General features: G+C 46.6%; 1 protein-coding gene across 1 annotated transcript in view; it reads right to left on the bottom strand.

Annotated features, from left to right (window-relative positions):
• LOC117354972 (zinc finger protein 383-like) overlaps window positions 1-19,223 on the bottom strand; it is a 104,261-nt gene that overhangs the window by 70,152 nt on the left and 14,886 nt on the right. Inside the window, exon 3 of the mRNA XM_033932929.1 lies at window positions 5,247-5,366. Within this exon, the coding sequence (XP_033788820.1) occupies window positions 5,247-5,366 (120 nt within the window). The remainder of the gene's footprint in view (window positions 1-5,246; window positions 5,367-19,223) is intronic.

The following is a 19,223-nucleotide window of genomic DNA, read 5'->3' as shown; positions in this document are numbered from 1 at the left end:
TAGAACCTATGTATAAAGAGAGGAAGGATAGGTTACTTTGCACCAGGATTTTCCATGTGTGGCTTGAGAATTGATTTGTAAAGCATTTAGTGTATGGCAGAGTGATTAGAGTGGAAGAGAAAAAAGAGGGAAAAACAACACCACAAAACCGAATATGTGACCACAAGAGTGGAATTGTCCAAATAAAAGAGATGTGCACTGTAAAAAAGTGTCCTCCAATCCGTCTGATGATATGAAGATCTTTATTGTTCAAAACATTCACAACTCAACGACTCGACATGTACATGTTTCAGCCCTCAGGCCTGCCCTCAGGAGTCTTAAAGAGCGTGATGGCTGAAATGCATAATACACTGGCATTCAATTGGAACTGACAAAAAAGTCAATCATAGAAGAAAACCATATCACGTATATGTCGGGTGCTATCGATTAACGCTCTTTAAGACTCCTGAGGCAGGCCTGAGGGCCGAAACATGTACATGTCGAGTCATTGAGTCGTGAATGTTTTGAACAATAAAGATCTTCATATCATCAGACGGATTGGAGGACACTTTTTTACAGTGCACATCTCTTTTATTTGGACAATTCCACTCTTATGGTCACAGAGTGATTAGAGCTACAGCCTCAGCACCCTGAGGTTGTGGGTTCAAATCCTACGCTACTACTTGTGACCCTGGGCAAGTCACTCAATCCTCCACTGCCCCCGGTTTAGCTAGAGCTCACCAGGACAAAGAGGAAAAATACTTGAAGTACCTGTATGTGAACTGCTTTGAGTGTGGTTGTAAAACTACAAAAAGGCGGAATATATCTTCGAGAGCGATCACTTGTATATTGCATATTGTTTGAGGTTTGTTGTGTTGACTTTCAAAAATTTAATAAAAACTTTTTTTTTTTTTTTTTTTTAAAGGCAGTATACATTACATTACATTACGGATTTCTATTCCGCCTATACCTTGCAGTTGAAGGCGGATTACAAAAGATTTGACTGGACATTTTCCAGTGAAGATACAATTTTTTTTTTTTTTTTTTTTGACAGAGGAGAGATAGCTGGATAGATTCCTAAGGGGATTTAGGGGTTGGATAGTAAAATGACAGTGCCGAACTGTGTGATATGGACAAAGAGAATATAGTTAGAGTAGGTAAGATTACCATTTAATTTTTGGGGTCTGTTTGCTTGGAATGTGTTTAGGTGGGTTATTTGGGGAAGTAATATCTTGAGGTAGGTGAAGAATGGTTAAGATATTTGGATGAATTTTTTGAAAAGCAGGGTTTTGATTTCTTTTCCCAATACCTTTCCCAAGCCTTTATCTCCAGACAGTGAAAGTTTGTGAGCTGTTCCTTGGAAATGGCAGTGTGCAGAATTAAGGGAGTCAATTCTATAAAAATGCCAAAAATCTAAGCTCTGACAGGAATCTATAGGTCTTCCATGTAGGTATAGGAATCGCCTATGGTCCACTCATGCCCCACATATTTGCACACTACCCCCTCCTACTTACGTGCCACAGCTCTTAAGTACTATCCTTTACTATAATGCCCAAGTGCATTTAGGACTTCCATTGTGGCACGTAAGTGCCATTTTACATGAAAGTTACATGCCAAAGAAGCAACAACCGGATGCCTCTGCACAACCACTATCTTCACAGCAGGATACAAGAATCATTGTGGTATGGTATCTGCAGTGCCAGTTGATTCCAGTGGCTCAGTATGAAGTGGGAGTAGGAACGTTGTTTGGTGGTTTGCAGTTGAAGAGCATGACTAGGGGCATTTTAGGCACGTACAGTGGAAGCTTAGCCGTTATGTAGTCCAGTGCCATGTCGGGCAAGGATTTGAACACTAGCATCAAGCCCTAGAAGACACAACGTTTAGCTATGGACAGTCAGTGAGCTGATGCCAGAGCCTAGGAGACAGGGTCACAGGCACGGAGGTTTTTTAGAAGCCTGACCAACACACTGGAGATGTCGTACATTCTTTGCTGTGAGACCATTGAATAGCGCATTGCAGTAGTCCATGCAGAAGAGTACTAAGGCATAGAGTAGTTAGGCAAAGTCAGACTGAAAAGTAGTTCCTTATTTTTGGGAGATGCCGCAAGTAGTAAAATGAGGAAGATACCCACCTGAGAAATATGGTTGGAAAGCGACAAGCTACAGTAAAGGAGTATTCCTAGGCTGTGCACTTGGTCTTTTGCAATTATAGTAGTCGAGTCCCAGAGCAGCAAGGGACGGGTGCGGTTACAGCATTCTTTGCGGATCCAAATTAGTTCCGTTTTTGAGGCATTTAGCTGTAATTTGTTGACGGACACCCAGTTTTTGATTTCCGAAAGGCAGTTTAGGAGTTTCACAACCTGGACGTCATGGGCTTCTTCTAGGTACAGTTGGATGTCATCCACGAATGAGTGATTCTGTATTTGATATTTTCAAACTAAATCTAGGACAGGTCTAACGTAGAGATTTAATAATAGGGGGGATAGCAGAGCCCCCTGCAGCACACCGTATTTGTTCGGCTTCGATTTTGATAGCGCGTTGTTGAGCAGAACACTTTGGGATCTGTTATTCAAGAAAGAGGAGAACCATTAAGAACATAAGAATTTGCCTCCGCTGGGTCAGACCAGAGGTCCATCCCGCCCAGCGGTCTGCTCCCGCGGCGGCCCTCCAGGCCCATCACCTGTGCAATGGGCCTTGACTATTCCTATAACCTACCTCAACTCCTATCTGTACCCCTCAATCCCCTTATCCTCTAGGAACCTATCCAAACCCTCTTTGAAGCCCTGTAACGCAATGTCTTGGATTCCAATTTCAGAGAGCTGCTGAATGAGGATGGTCAGTAATGTTGAACACCATGCTGAGATCCAGCAGCATCAGGAGGAGACGCTGCTGAGATAACACATATGGGAGCCCCTCGAGGTGTCTCCATCCCTGCAGGATCCATGAGTTTACAACAGTCGTCGATGATGTTGAGAAGGATGTTTTCAGTACTGTGTAATTTCCTGAATCCAGACTGGAAGGCGGATAGGACGCCTTGTATGTCAATGAAGGAGTTGTAATTGGTTTAATACTGTTTTTCTAGGATCTTGGAGACAAAGGGTAGGTTGGACACAGGTCTAAAATTGCTGGGCATGTTAGGGTTGAGTGTGGGTTTTTACTTGGTCTGATGACCGCTGACTTCCAGTTTGCGGGCATTATGCCTATTTGTAGAGAGGTATTGATGAGAGGAAGGATGGAGTCTACAAAGGCATCTTTCACTGCCATTAGTAGGTGTGGCAGGCAGGGGTCCAGGCTGGAGCCAGAAGGGCGAATTGTGTCTAGTATCTTGGCATTGTCGTCGTGGAAAACAGTTTTGAAGTTAGTTGTGGTTTTAATTGTTTTGTCTGAGTCGCACTGGGACAATGTCTGTACAGAATCACTCCTCTATAGCTCCCCTGTCCAGCATCTTACTTCTGCATTCTTATTCTCCCCCATGTCTAGCCATCTTCTCTCTGTGTCCATATACCACCCCCAAGCAGCATTCCCCATTTTGTCCATTATGCTCCCATCCATTCCCACCATCTCACCTCTTTTTGTATATCTCCCTGGGTCCAGCTTCTCCCCTCTCTTATTCCCTTACACCAATGTGTCTCTCACACTCTATCTTTCCTCCCTCGTGTTCAATATTTCACTCACTCTTCCTTCATCCCCTTGGTTCAGTTTTTCTCTTTCAATCTCTCTCTTCCTCCCTGCAGGTCCTGCACTTCTCTCCTTTCCTTCTAGCACCCTTCACATGCGTCCAACACCTCTAGGGAGGGAGACAGAAAGAAAGACAGACAGACATATATTCTAGCACCCGTTAATGTAACGGGCTTAAAGACTAGTAATAAAATAAAGAACTAAAAGGGAGACAAGCAGAAAAGGACATACTAAAGAGTAAAGATGGAACCAAAAGGAAAATCAGTATGATACATCATTTAAATTTTGGGTGGGGGAAAAGACAAACCAAAAGGATATGAAAGGAACTTGAAGGGGGCAGAGGGTGCAGCAAAGGGACTGGTGGAAAAGGGACAATACTGACAGAGTTAATCATGGTTTGAAAACATACTTTAAATAATGAATGCGTCTCGGAACAGGAAAGTTTTTAGGCCAGGTCGGCTGCGGGCAGCATGCTGGGAGCACTGCATGCGGTTTTGTGGAGGAGCGAGCGTGGTTGGAGGGCAGGAAGGAGGAGACGCTGCTAAGGTAACACATATGGGAGCCCCTCGAGGTGTCTCCATCCCTGCAGGATCCCTGCGACCTGAGGGGGAGCCCAGTGGGATCCCTGCATTCCCATGAGAGATTCCCACAGGATCTCCACAGACCCAGGGGGGACCTCCGCAAGATCCCTGGGTTCCCCGTCGGTCCCATTTCTGTGCAGCTCTCTAGCATGCACGGCACAGGCAGTCTTTTGATTTCTTACAGTGACAGTTTAGTTTGGATGGTGCATGCCGGATTCCGTGGTTGATATCATCCACATGTGAGAATATCTGCCTGATGTCCTTGGATAATACCTGTCAACAGATAAGTTAACTGTACTTTACATGCCACACGGTCACTGTTGGCTCATGTTTGTTTCCACTCTGACTTACAGAAGGGAGAACAGACTGTGACTGGAGTATGGCACATATGGCTGAAATGTTTTCATACAACCTGGTTAATGTGTCCGCTCATAACAGTAAGAAAGCTCCTACTCAGACAAGTCTCTCTCACTGGGTCATCCCTTTTGACTGCTGATTCACCTACGCTCCACCTAGGACTCTTTGCTCAGCTAACTCAATATCTACTTGCCATATCCTCATTCCACAACATCTATGGCGACTCTATATCTTCAGCATACCGTAATTGGCCCTACTCACTGGAACACACTTCCCTAAACTCTTTGATTAAAGATTCACACACTAGATTCAAATCAGGTCTCAACACCTACCTATCTCAGGGTGCCTTTGACCAATAACATCTCTCTATGCTGCCTACTTGGTGATCGGTGATCTAAAATGCAAAGCTCACAACAGTCACAGCCCAGGATCTGGCACCACAACAGTTATTCAAGATTTCTGTGTAGTTACAGATAAACACCTTCCCTCCACCTTTCCAGAGCTTAAACTGTGTGGCCCTTAGGGTTAAGCCTTCCCCTACAGGTCAAGTGACTGTCCTCATCTATAAAGGGGCAGAACCCCCAGTGCTTACCCTACAGAAGGTTTCTATAAAAGGCATTTTTACCCCAGTCCCTCTTATTACCGCACTCACCTGAGCAGCTGCTTTTCTCAGTTTCTTTTTCCTCTGAAACAGGCTCATCCCTGATGTACGGCTCTTCCCCTCGTTCGATGTAGGATATAATCTTAGGGGTGAAGGTTGGAGAACCTGTTCCTGGGATAAGAAAATTGCATTAATTAATCTTCTAAAAATTTGTATACCTCATAAAAGTAGCGTAAACCCTCTTTACTCATCTTTATAGTCTAATTCCTACTCTAAATAGTTCAATCAATTATCACCTTCATTTCAATATATGCAAACTTCTTCATCCCTTATACGACATGCAGGTCTCCTTGTTCACACCCAGAACTTCTGGAATAAGGGAAACAAACACACTGAGCATGCTCAGACTGATATGAGCTCGGAAAAAGGGCAGGAAGCTAAAATCATACTGAGCATGCTCAGACTGATACAAACTCTGAGAAAGGGCAGGAGGTCAAAATCATTTTCTCACATCCCTCGCCAGAGAAAGTTTTCCAGCAAAGAATCAGCATTTCAAAGATTATCTTCAACTAATACAGTAAGGATTTCTTTCTGTTTTAATTAAGTTATTTCTTGGTATATTTTTGCAGCCTGTATCCTCTCCCCAGTATTGTAGATGAGATGTTCATCAGATACAAAGTAAACAATTACCGCCAATAAGAAGGAAAAATTATGTTCTTTTTTTTTTTTTTTGAAAATATGTTTATTAAAGGATCAATGCATACGAGAAAATACAAATTATGACCATACAAGAAGGACATCATGTACAATAATCAAGGGTGCAGGCAAAGAATAAACAAACAGAGATAAATCCACAACATATCATCCCCCATGCAGATCCAATTTTTGAAGGAAACCCTCCCCTCCACCCTGTGCACCCACGATCTCTAACCAGCCCTAAAAGGAACTCCAATAATCCAAATAGGTCCTAGATTTCCAGCTCGCAGCCCCCCAGCGGTGCTGCCGCTCCCACCCAGCCATCAGAGACATATTAGCCCACCACTGTTGCATTGTTGGCCGCGTGGTACCAATCCAGTGGCGAAGGATTAGTTTCTTTGTGATTCCTAAGGCCACTAAAAGGAAGCGCCTTCCAGGATCGCTAACACCCGCTTCCACCAAGGGACCTGTGACACCCAACAGCAACATCTTATAAGACCAGTCTATAGATAATCCTATAACGTTCTCCAGCTCCCGAAGCACATAAATCCACAGGGGCCCTACATGTGAACACTCCAAAAAGTGATGTACCAAGGTGTCCCGATGAGCCGGACAACGGGGGCAGCAGTCATCAGGCCATAACCCCATCGTTCGTCCCTTGCTTCTCGTTAAATAAGATTGGTGCAGAATCTGCAGGTGTACTTCCCGCAAACTCACATTAGGGGAGGCTGAGGCGCTTTCCTGAAAACACAAAACCAATTCATCAGCAGTGACCTGCTCTCCCAAAGCCGAAGTCCAATCCATTGCCATAGCATCAAGAAACCTGTCAGACTGTTTTTCCCTCCCCACTTTATACAACTCCGAGAGCGTGTTAAATTCCGATGGGGCGGACAAAAACTGTTGATCCAAGGAAGTGAAAGTGGGCAAACTGCCCTCCGACGAATGGAGCGCCAAACAATAGCTACGCATCTGCAGGTATGCAAACATAGACCCTGCGGTCCACCCCCAGCGGTCCTGACATGCCAGAAAAGAGGGGACCGATCCCGACCCCACTTCAACAACCTGCCCCACAAAGCGGCACCCAGACGTCCGAACTGAGGCAAAAAATGCATGTAACGAACCAGCAGGAAACTTAGGGTTACCCACCAATTCCGTAAAAGGCGAAGGGCCCACCGCGCCCCCCAAGGAAGACCGCCACCAGCACCAGGCCATACGTAGGGGTCGAAGCATAGAAGGGCAGGGTCCCGCCCCATGCCACAGGAGGTTAAAAACTGACACCGGAGCTGACAAAAGGTACCAGAATCCAACCGGGGCGAACCTGGCAGCTCCCGTATATAATTCATGCACCCACCTCAACAAAGCAGCAACATTATAAAGACGCAAATCGGGCAAGTTCACACCTCCGTGTTTGCGTCCCCTAATCAGTTTGTTATAGCCAATTTTCACCCGGCGAGAGCGCCATATAAAGGATGAAACGACCCCCCTATAAGCCTGCACATCTTTCTGTTTGATCCAAATGGGCACCATTTGCAGTGGATACAGGAGCTTCGGCAAGAGGACCATTTTAATAAGGGCAACACGTCCCAGGAGCGAAAGAGGAAACTCCATCCATTTCTTACACAGAGCTCGGACTGCATCTAATTTATCAAGTATGTTCTTCCGATAGACCACCCCCGGATCTGCATGCAGATATATTCCCAGATATTTGAGCATACCCTTAGACCAGTGCAGCGGAAAGGAAGGATCATGCCATAGAGCACACGGGGGGCGGACCGCCATAGCCTCTGACTTATCAAAGTTAATTTGCAACCCAGAAAAGGCTCCAAATCTCTGTATAAGATCTATTAATCGAGGAACCCCCTCTTCAGCATCTCCCAGAAAGATAAGCATGTCATCCGCAAACAAATTAATTTTAAATTCCTGGGAACCCAACCAAATACCACACAAGTCGGTACTCTGACGGAGCTTAGCTGCAAGAGGCTCCAGAGCCAAGACAAAAAGCATCGGGGAGAGGGGACAGCCCTGGCGCGTCCCCCTCTCGAGTTCAAAAGAAGAAGTAAGCTCCCAGTTAATCAGGATCTGGGCCGTAGGATGAGCGTATAATGATCGAATCCCAGTCAGAAAGCTCCCCATAATGCCGAACTGAGGAAGAACCCAAAAAAAATAATCCCATAACACTTTATCGAACGCTTTTTCCGCGTCTAGACTAACTATAAGAGCGTTCTGCTGTCCCGGGTGTTGCCCAACAAGTCCAGGATTCTGAAGCACCGAAAGCGCCCTCAGCACATTAGCAGATGAATAGTGGCCCGGCACAAAACCTGCCTGGTCCGAATGAATTAAATTGGGCAAAACCCGACCCAGGCGAGCCGCCATAATAGCAGCAAACAACTTGATATCTTGATTGAGCAGAGAAATAGGTCTATAGGATCCCAGCTGATCTTCCGCTCGACCTGGTTTCGGTAGAACCACAATATTGGCGTGAGTTAGTCTATGTGGAGGCAGTTCACCTCTACTAATAGCCCCACATAGGGCTTGAAATGGGCCCACCACTCGTACCCCCAGCAACTTATAATATTCAGAACCCAGTCCGTCAGGCCCAGGGGCTTTAGCCAGTTTTAAGGCCCGAATAGCTTGTTGGATTTCCAACCCTCGCACCGGGGCATTTAACACCTCCCGCTGCTCATGTCCCAGGGACGGAAGCTGTAGGTCTTGAAAGAAAGTCGTCCTCTGTCCTGTGTCACAGGTCCATTTATCATAAAGCGCCCTATAGTAGTTAACAAAACTCTGCTGTATCCCAGCTTGGGCAGTTACCTCTCTACCATCAGGCGCCCGGATCCTTGAAATAATACGCTTCGGAGCCCTTGAGGTAACCAAGGATGAAAGCAGTTTCCCCGCTTTGTTAGGATGGAGGCGATATTTATACAATCTGATATCTCTAAGGGCTCTTTCTGCCAATAAGTAATTAATTTGCCTACGTAGATCAAAATATTGAGATCGAGCTGTCGTGACACCCGGAGCATGTAAACTCTCACGCAGCGCGGCCAGACGCTGTGTCAAGTCTAACAGTGTCTTATTTTGGGCTCTGCGCTTGCGGGTAGTATACTCAATAATTTTACCATGCAAGACCGCCTTGCTCGCCTCCCAAAACACCACCTCTGATACATCAGAAGCAGGGTTTTCGTTCACAAAGAAATCCCATTGTTGTTCCAGGAAATCCTTAAACTCATCATCTTCGTATATCGTGGAATTCATACGCCAACCAGTAGTCGACCCCTGGGACCCCAGCCTATCAATGAGCTCCAGCCAAACCAAGTGGTGATCCGACAAAACACCGTCTTCAATCACCACTCGTGGAATACCCGCCAGCAGAGAAGGAGCCACCAGCAGGTAGTCCAAGCGACTATGAACATCATGCACTTGAGAGTGAAAAGTGAAGTCAGATTCAGTAGGATGCAGTGTGCGCCAGATATCGAGCAGACCCAGTTGGTGCATCACAAAGTTCACCCCCTTGTGATCGCCTCCTTTCAAACGAGGCTTAGGCGGCTTGCAATCAACAAGTGGGTCTGCAGTGATGTTAAAGTCCCCACCTAGTACCAATTGGTATTCAGAAAAAGGCGTCAAAGCCGCTACTAATACAGAAAAAAATCTATGAGAGTATACATTAGGTGCATAAAGAGAACAAAACACATATTTCTTCCCCAAGAAAACTCCTGCCCAGATCACATACCGCCCCTCAGGGTCCTGTATTACCTTGTGCATAGTACAAGGATGCTTTTTATGAAAGAGGAGAGCAACACCTCGCTGTCTGGAGTTATATGAAGCAAAAGCTACTTCCCCTACCCAATCCCTCTTCAGTTTAACATGTTCTGTCACGCTGAGGTGAGTCTCCTGAAGCATTAAAACATCTACTTTTAATTTCTTGCAATATTGAAGTAATTTGCTACGCTTCACTGGGGAGTGCAAGCCATTAATGTTGAAGCTGGCAATCTTAACAGAACTCACAATAGCAGTTGGTAAGAAGTAAGTCCCCCCAGAGACAACAAGTCTGTGGGGCAGCAGCACCGGCCTCCCAGCCAAACCAGCACGCCACCCACTGAAGTATCATAACAGTACTGATCAGAGACCCCAGGATGCTCCCAGGATGCAGCCCACCCTCCCACCCCTCCCCCAACAAAACTTCCTGTTCCTTCAGATAAACCCCCCACCTCCCACAGATATCTCCCTTATCCAGTCCCCCCTTCCGTAACACCCCCCCAACCCACAACCACACTCTCATCCACACTCCCATAGCACCAACCCCAACAGTAAGCAAACACAGATACCCACACTCCCCTCCCCAAAGCTCCCCCCCATCTACCCCCGTGACCATAGAACAAATACCAGAATTGTCCATAACCTGCATGAGAACAAAGATATGTGCAGGGGCATATAACTAGAAACGTAGAACTGTAGAACTGGCGACCTGGGAGGACAACAACATAGCCCCCCTCAGAACAAAAATAAGTCCAAAAAAGAGTCTGATTCGGCCCCCTGGAAGTTCCCGGCAGCCCTGCCGTAAAGGTCCTCATTGCAGGTACTCCCCGAGAGGTCCCCTCCATCCAAAACATTAGGATCAAAAGACAAGGTCTCGCATAAGTAGTCTCACACGATGATACCGGAGACATCAGCAAGGACCCCGAGGGGCTTCTCCCCTCGAGATGGAGACATAAAGATGAAAAGGGGAATGACACAGCTCCTTCAGGTCCAGATCGCCCAGAAGGTAAAGAGCAGTCAGGTTTTCATAAGAGGCCTACTGGGCGGGAAGGCTCTCGATAAAGCGCTTGAGTTCCTCCGCCTGGGACACAGTAAAGGTGCGATTTTCATGGGTCAGGCGCACCTTAGCTGGGTATAGGAAGGCAAATTTGATTCCCCTTGCGACCAGCTGCGAGCAATAAGGTGTGAAGGTTCTGCGCTGTTCAGCCACCTTAATAGAGAAATCCTGGAAGATCAAAATCTTGGCACCCTCATACTCCAGACGCCGGGACTTCTTAAATAGCTCAAGCAGACGGGCTTTGATAGCATAATTATGAAAGCGGGCCAGCACGGCTCTCGGTCTACTGGCGCCCTCATGCTCTCGTCGCTGTCCCACCCGGTGGACACGTTCCACCACCACTGGGCCCGCGTGCTCCGGGAGGCCCAACTCCTTCGGCAGCCACTTCTCCACAATCTGGGGGAGCTCAGGGTCCTTAACAGACTCTGGAATTCCGATGATCCGAAGGTTCTTCCGTCGGGCCCTATTTTCCTGATCTTCAACTTTCTCCATGAGCTGACCAACTTGAGTTTCCAACAGGTCAAGCCTCCCGTCTGCTACCCCAGCATGATCCTCCTGGGCTGACACCCTCTGCTCCACGTGTTTCAGCTGAACAGCTTGTCCCGCTAAGGTGTCCTTTAGTTCATCCATAGAGGCATGCAGTTTAGCTAGTTTGTCATCTAGCAACTGTGATAAATGCCTCATGGACACCTGCAGCACATCGTCAGATCGATCCGTTGGGACGTCGGTTTGCGTGCCGGCCATCTTGCACGCTGGGCTTCCACACTGCTTCACCGGACGAGAAACTTTCGGCGGCATGCCCTGCGGCCAAAAATGAATTCAGCGCCTCCCCGGACCGCAACAGTACGCCTCTGCACTAGCGCCTACACTGGCGATCAAAAAAATAAATTCTCACCCGGCATGGATCGCTATTAGGGGGGAGAAACAGGGAAGTCGGAGCGGAGCTCTGTGCACGGACGTCCGCTCAGGAACCTGCCATCACGTGACCCCCCAGGAAAAATTATGTTCTTACCTGTTAATTTTCTTTCCCTTAGACGCAGCAGATGAATCCAGAGACCAATGGGATAGCTCACATCTACCAGCAGGCGGAGATAGAGAAACTGATTAACAGGTGGTCCTATTGGCTGGCACTCCTCCTGTTTATCCAGTATAGCTCCTTGCCCAAGCATCCGTAACCATCAATAGGCATAGCATGTAAAAAACTTCTTTCCCATAACAAATCTCAGAATGCAATAATACAGAAAACAACCTGCCATAACAACAAACTGCGAAAGTTGCAAAAGAAAAAACCGAGAGACAATATCCAGAAAGGGTGGGGCTCTGGATTCATCTGCTGCGTCTAAGGGAAAGAAAATTAACAGGTAAGAACATAATTTTTCCTTCCCTAGCAACAGCAGCAGATGAATCCAGAGACCAATGGGATGTAGCAAAGCAATCCTCAATCTGGGTGGGAAGCAAACGCCGCCTCCGCAACAACCGAAGCACAAAACGCCCCTACTGCATGCGCCCCCACATCCAAGCAGAAATGCGGAGAGAAAGCACTCTCGGAAGACCAATTAGCCGCGAGACAAATCTCCTCCAAGGAAAAAACCTCTGGGCCGAGCCCAAGAAGTAGCCATCGCTCCGGCGGAATGGTCATGAAGTTCTTTCGCCAACCGCTTCCCTGCCAGCAAGCAAGCATAAAGAATGTCCTCCTGGACCCATTGAGCGATGGAGGCTTCGGACGCCGCCATACGTTTGAGGCGTCCCTTGAAGAATACAAAAAGGAGATATAAACAACTAAAAGTCGTTAGAAACCGAGCTCGCGGAGAACGCTAAGTACGTATCAAAAAATGCAGTGAATAAAAGCACTGCTCCCAATTTCTCCTCCCAGGAAGAAGGAAGGAAAAGCGAGCATGACATAAAAGAAAGGATGACACCCCCCTCGAAAGAAATAGTGGTACCATCCGAACTGATACCCCATATTTCGGAAATCAGAAATAGGAATCCCCGTTAAACAAGGCCTGCAACATAGAAAACTGCGGAGCTGAAGCCATGGCCACAAGAAACTCCATGTTCAACGGCACAGCCCTTTAGAGTCCCAAAAGACAAGGATGAAATGAAGCCTTCGGTAAACTGAGAAGAAGTACGGGAAGATTGTACTCCAAACCGGGCTTTCTAAGAGGCGCATGAATATACCGCACTCTGTTTAGGAACTGAACTACATGAAGCTGAGAAGTAAGCGAAGAGCAATATACCTAGCCCTTGTAACAAGCCAAGAATGGCACTAGAAGCTGAAGGGAATTGAACGCTAAGCCCTCGGCAATACACTTGTGCCAAAAAGGAACTCTGGAGTGGTTCAAACGTTAAGAAGCACCCAAGAAAGGAAAAACCTCCAAAAGGAAGCAGAAGCCACAAGAGAAGACGTCCGTAGCACCTGGATAAAAGAAGAAAACCTGCTTCACATAACCCTTACACGTCAGCCAAGATTTTTCAAAAAACTAGGTCGTAATACTAAAGTAGTACAAATATCCATGTTGATTGGACCCTAGGCGAGCAAAGCCGGAGATACCAGGAAACTTCTTAGTCCGGCTGTCGAAAGACTCATCAAATCCGCATAGTAAGGATGGCGCCGCCAATCCAGAGATTCTACAAATACTGTGCCCGGAAAGCCCCAATAAAATATCCGTACCTTAAATGTACGATGACCGAACCCGCAGTACTAAGACTCCCAAACAGAACCTGAAGTTCAAACAACTGTAAAAGCTAGACATACTCACAAGCTTTTTGTTAGGGCCTGTTGAAGCCAGTTTGCAGCAAAAGCATGGCAGAATGTAACAACTGTGGTTTCTTTTTTTTTTTTTTTTTTACAGAGAAGGGAAAGAAGAAAAAAATTGAGACCCAGTCAGACCCTCTATCACTGGAGGGAGGGTGAGGCAGGGACCTGGGGGGGCCCAGGTGTAACCCCTAAAGCCGGCACCGTTCAGCCGGACACCCCTATCTCACTGAAGAGAAACCTCAACAGGAGAAACAGAATGGCAGTCTCACTGAAGAGAAATCTCAACAAGAGAAACAGAATGGCAGTCTCACTGAAGAGAAACCTCAACAGGAGAAAATAAAGTTCCAGTCACAGCCAGAATTCAGGAGCTAGTTGAATAGCGATCTTTTCCTGCTGGGAGATAGAGAATACTGGATAAACAGGAGGAGTGCCAGCCAATAGGACCACTTGTTAATCAGTTTCTCTATCTCCGCCTGCTGGTAGATGTGAGCTATCCCATTGGTCTCTGGATTCATCTGCTGCTGTTGCTAGGGAATCTGAGACGTGAATAATCTGCTGGTGTGAAAAATACCAATATCTACTTTCTTCGTCTTGGGCTCCCGTCTGCCTCTGTAACCTGCGGATGCTTCAGAGATTATTACTAGACAAGGTATCTGTGTTCTCCAAAGAGTCCGAAATGAAGCTGATGTCAGTGTCTAAAGCTGAGCCTTCTGTTATTAGACTCAGAGGTGCAACTGCAACAAGGACTTGGTGGAGCTCAAGTAAAAGTCTGGTAACACAACAAGTGGCAATTGTGGAAAATCAATTAAGATCCAAGACCTGCGGATTCTTAATTTTCCCAAGACGAGGCTGCTTTCACCTATGGAGCTGAACAAGAAATATTTTCATGAAATCTTGAAAGGGTTTTCAGATACGGAGCTCACTGCAATCTCCAAACTTTATTAGTTGTCCGGGAGGAAGATTCTAAGGGATGCTGAGGGGGAAGGTCAGGATGTTTTGGAACGCCTGATACTAAGGTCTCTCTGCTTTCTTACAATCCTCTTCTGGAAATCCTCTGGCAGCTTAGCTCTCACCTATTCGCCGTAGGAGCAACGTTTTTCCTTAAATTCCCATAGAGGTGGCCGATTTCTGTTCAGGATATTGGATATATTTTGGGATTTTCTTGGGAGTAATTTTTTTTTTAATTTCAATTTTAATTTCTCTTCACATTTGTATATCAAGAACAGTATGCAAACAGTTCATAAATATGTTCTCTTAGGCTTCCATGGCTGCCCTGTTCTCAATCAGGTCTGTGAACCCATTACATAGAGAGACACACTGTAGACCTCAGAACATGCCCTGAAGAAAGCCACAGTATGATGGCTGAAACGTCAGTTCTACCTACCCAGACGCGGCCAGACCTGGAAAACTGCTACTATCAGTTCACAAATACAACCAAAAGGGCCTTTTACTGAAGCTTAGCATACACTAATGAAATTAGCGCACTCTAAATGTTGAGTGTCCAGTTTTATACCTTTGGGCCACGTAGCACTTAGTGGATGCTAAACTTTAGAAAGAGAATGTGGCGTGGAGGTTAGAGCTACAGCCTCAGGACCCTGTGGGTGTGGGTTCAAACCCCACGCTGCTCCCTATGACCCTGGGCAAGTCACTTAATCCTCCACTGGCCCAGCAGGACAGATAGGGAAAATGCTTGAAGTACTTGTATATAAACGGCTTTGAGTGTGGTTGTAAAAACTACAAAAAGGTGGTATACAAGTCACAATCCCTTTCCCCTTTAGTAAAAGGGCCCCAAAGTTACTAATACAATTCAACCCCCCCCCCAACTAATCCTCCCCCACACCCCCCTAACTTCTGTTGCAATACTCCAACATGACAGATTGTGGCTCTCTACAGCCTACTCCCAATTCTAGTCACTGGGAATTCAGCCTGTTGTTTCTTCTACTGTCCAGCTTATGACTCGTCCTGAAAGAGCTCTTGACCTCCTATTTCTCCCCATCCCCCTCTCCGCCAGCCTTCTGTTTAATACTCCATGTAAAAACGCTACAGCAAGCTTGGTCCCTTTTTAAGGACAGTCACCGAGGCACAAAATCTATATATATACCGCGTATCAACAAGGGATCCAAGAGGAAAAAGAACAAAGAACCGACGTGGCTCACTGTAGAGCAGGGATCTCAAAGTCTCTCCTTGAGGGCCGCAATCCAGTCGGGTTTTCAGGATTTCCTCAATGAATATGCACTGAAAACAGTGCATGCACATAGATCTCATGCATATTCATTGGGGAAATCCTGAAAACCCGACTGGATTGCGGCCCTCAAGGAGGGACTTTGATACCCCTGCTGTAGAGGTTAAGGAAGCGATCAGAGACAAGAAAACTTCGTTTAAGGAATGGAAAAGGTCAAAAACGGATGAAAAAGCACAAAAAACATCAACGCAGGTGCCATAAGGCGGTAAAAGGGGCCAAAAGAGACTACGAGGAAAAATTAGCCAAGGAGGCGAAAAACTTCAAGCCGTTCTTTTTTTTTTTTATCAATAAATGTTTATTGAAAAGTTTTGAGAATATACAAACATACCATGAATATCATGGACAACATAACATACAGCCATCAAACAGAGAGCACCACAATAAATGTACAAATCACAGAAGTACCCCCACCTATACAGTCAAGCCCCTGATACCCAGCAACAACCATAACTCCACAAATCCCTCCCCCCCACCCCCAAGCTTCACCTCCAACAAAGAGGGCCCCCAGTTGGTTCTTCAGGAGAGCCCCCTCAGTCCTCAACCCCCCCCCCCCAGAAAGAAGCTCAAGACAAAGATGTAATTTTATCAAGGATTCGTGTCCAAGTCCGGGTATAAGTATAATAATAACCGTGACGCTTTGCAATAGACAGTTCCATATTACAAATAAACTGGAGTTTAACAGTCCATTCCAATTGGGTGGGCGCCTGCCCCTGTTTCCAACGAGCAGCTATCAAACATTTAGCCGCCGCCAGGCCCCAACGTCGGATCTTAGTTTGCCATGAATATAAACATACATTGTAAAGGCCTAGCAAGCACCCCTGCGGAGAAAAAGGCAATAATATTTGTAACAATTGTGATAAACACCCCACCACCTGCCGCCAGAAAGGCTGTATGACGGGACAGGCCCACCAGATATGCAAAAATGTCCCCAAGTCCATCCCACATCTCCAACACAAGGCTGAAACACCTGGATACATACGGTGAAGACGTTCCGGTGTATAGTACCACCTCATCACCACTTTGTAAGCGTTTTCCTTAATGAGAGCACACGAGGTGGCCTTGCCAACCTCAGTGGTGATCAGAGCCCACTCCTGAACAGAAAATGTACAGCTTAAATCCAACTCCCAAGCTCGCTGATAAAGAGATGGAAAGGAATAGGAGCCTCGAATATATTGGTAAAGAACAGAGATAGGCTTAGGAAGGCTCTTAAGAGTGAACCACATGTGAGCAAAGGGATCATTAGACTGAAAAGATCCCCGATCCCACTTCCGAGAATGAAAAAAATGACGTATTTGAGAATAGGCTAGAAAGTCTCCTTTGGGCAAGGCAGCACTAAGCCGGAAGGTTTCAAAAGACATCAGGACCCCTTTTTGAAGCACATCCCGAAAAGTATGCAACCCTAAATGTGCCCACCGCACAAATGTAAAACTCTCCCTTCCAACAGGGAACAGAGGCTCCTCCCGCACCGCCCCCAAAATCGACGGAACCACCCCCCCACCCCAACGGCGACGGGTATCGCACCACACTTTCAAAAGATGTGCCAAAAATGGGTTCCCCGGAACCACGAACCTCCCAGTATCAATGGAGGATGACCAAAGTAAATATTTCAAACGGGGGGGCCCCACAAAATGTTGTTCCAGTCGGACCGCCAACTTATACTCTGCAATCTCCCAATCCAATAATAGATGCAATTGAGCTGCTCGAAAATACCAAAATTAATTCGGTACCGCCCGCCCCCCACTAGCCCTGTCCGCCCACAGCGCTGCCCTAGAGATACGAGAAGGCCTCCCCTGCCAAATAAAGCGAAAAAACAGAGTATGCAACTGTTTCAAAACTAGAGTAGGGACCGAAATCGGCAATGTTTGGAAAAGAAAAAGCAAGCGGGGCAAAACATTCATTTTAAGAACTGCTATGCGACCCCACCATGACAACCAAAATCCATTCCAGCGTTGAATATCAGTCCTAATCTGTTGAATAAGCCGCGCATAGTTAACAGTAAACAATTGGGATAAGTCCGCAGGTAACCGAATCCCCAAATAACGAATAACCCCAGGCGCCCAGCGGAAAGGAAACCGAACAGCCAAACGACGTTGGTCTTCTTCCCCCAATGTAACACTCAGCAGTTCAGATTTATCCATATTCACCGTAAATCCCGAAACCCTCCCATATTCCATAAAAAGGGCAACAAGAATCGGCAAGGAAACCTCCGGGTCCCGAACATACAATAACACATCGTCGGCAAACAGTGCTAGTCGATGTTCAAGATCTCCCACCTTCACCCCCAGTAAATCCCCATGCTCCCGTATACGAATGGCTAATGGTTCCATAGAGAGAGCAAACAACAAGGGAGATAAAGGACAGCCCTGTCGAGTGCCTCTCCCAATGGAAAAAAATTCGCTATAAATCCCATTACAACGCACAGTAGCCTTAGGATCCCTATAAAAGGCTTGCACCCAAGCCAAAAAGAAAGAGCCCAGCCCCATCCGATGCATCACCTGCCATAAAAATTCCCACGCCACTTGATCGAAAGCCTTTTCCGCATCAATCGCCAAAAAGGCAACTTTTGCAGAAGTCCGCTGCGCAGCCCACAAAAGATGCAACGTTCGTCTAATATTGTCACAGACCTGCCTCTTTTGAACAAAACCAGATTGATCCAAATGTACCAGAGAGGGTAGTACCTTTCCCAGACGAAGAGCCAAAACTTTCGCTAGAATTTTTGCATCAGTATTTAATAACGAAATCGGTCTATACGACCCGCACCCAATAGGATCTCTGCCCGGCTTGAGCAAGACCGAAATCCCTGCCTCCCCCATGGACTTGGGCAAGGGGGAACCTCCCCGTACCCCATTCGCTACGCGGACCAATAATGGAGCCAAGATTTCACTAAAAAGTTTATAAAATTGATTAGTATACCCATCTAGCCCAGGTGATTTGCCCAACTTCAAATTAGCAATGACTCCCAGAACTTCCCCTAATCCAATAGGCTCATTAAGCACATCCCTCTCAGTGTCCGAAAGCTGCGGTAGCCGCAACTCAGAAAGGTACCCCTCAATGGCCGCGGAATCATGCCCCCCCGATGGCTGATACAATTCTGAGTAAAAATCATGGAACACAGCACTAATAGCCGAATCAGTACAATGCACAGTGCCCGCAGTATCCCTAATCTTTGTAATATTCGATTTCGCCTGCTTCAGCTTAATAAGTCGAGCTAAGCGAGATCCAGGTGTGTTATTATACTCATAAACAGTGTGGCGTAGGCGCTGCCGCAAGAACTCGTATTCCTCCATCTGCAGTAAGGAGAGTTCCGCACGAACCTTAACAAGATGGTCATACACCAAGGGGTCCTGATGTCTCTGATGCAACTTCGTCAATCGCTCCAGCTGTTCATGAAGCGCTAAAGAACGCTGCGCCCGCAAACGCTTTCGGCGAGCACCCCATTTAATAAAAACGCCCCGTACTACCACCTTCAGTGCATCCCACAGAATCGCATCAGTGACCGTATCGTTATCATTATGTTGAAGG

The sequence above is a fragment of the Geotrypetes seraphini genome, chromosome 2 (genome assembly GCF_902459505.1).
Source record: "Geotrypetes seraphini chromosome 2, aGeoSer1.1, whole genome shotgun sequence".
NCBI lineage: Eukaryota > Metazoa > Chordata > Amphibia > Gymnophiona > Dermophiidae > Geotrypetes > Geotrypetes seraphini.
This window is presented reverse-complemented; position numbering and strand designations above follow the sequence as displayed.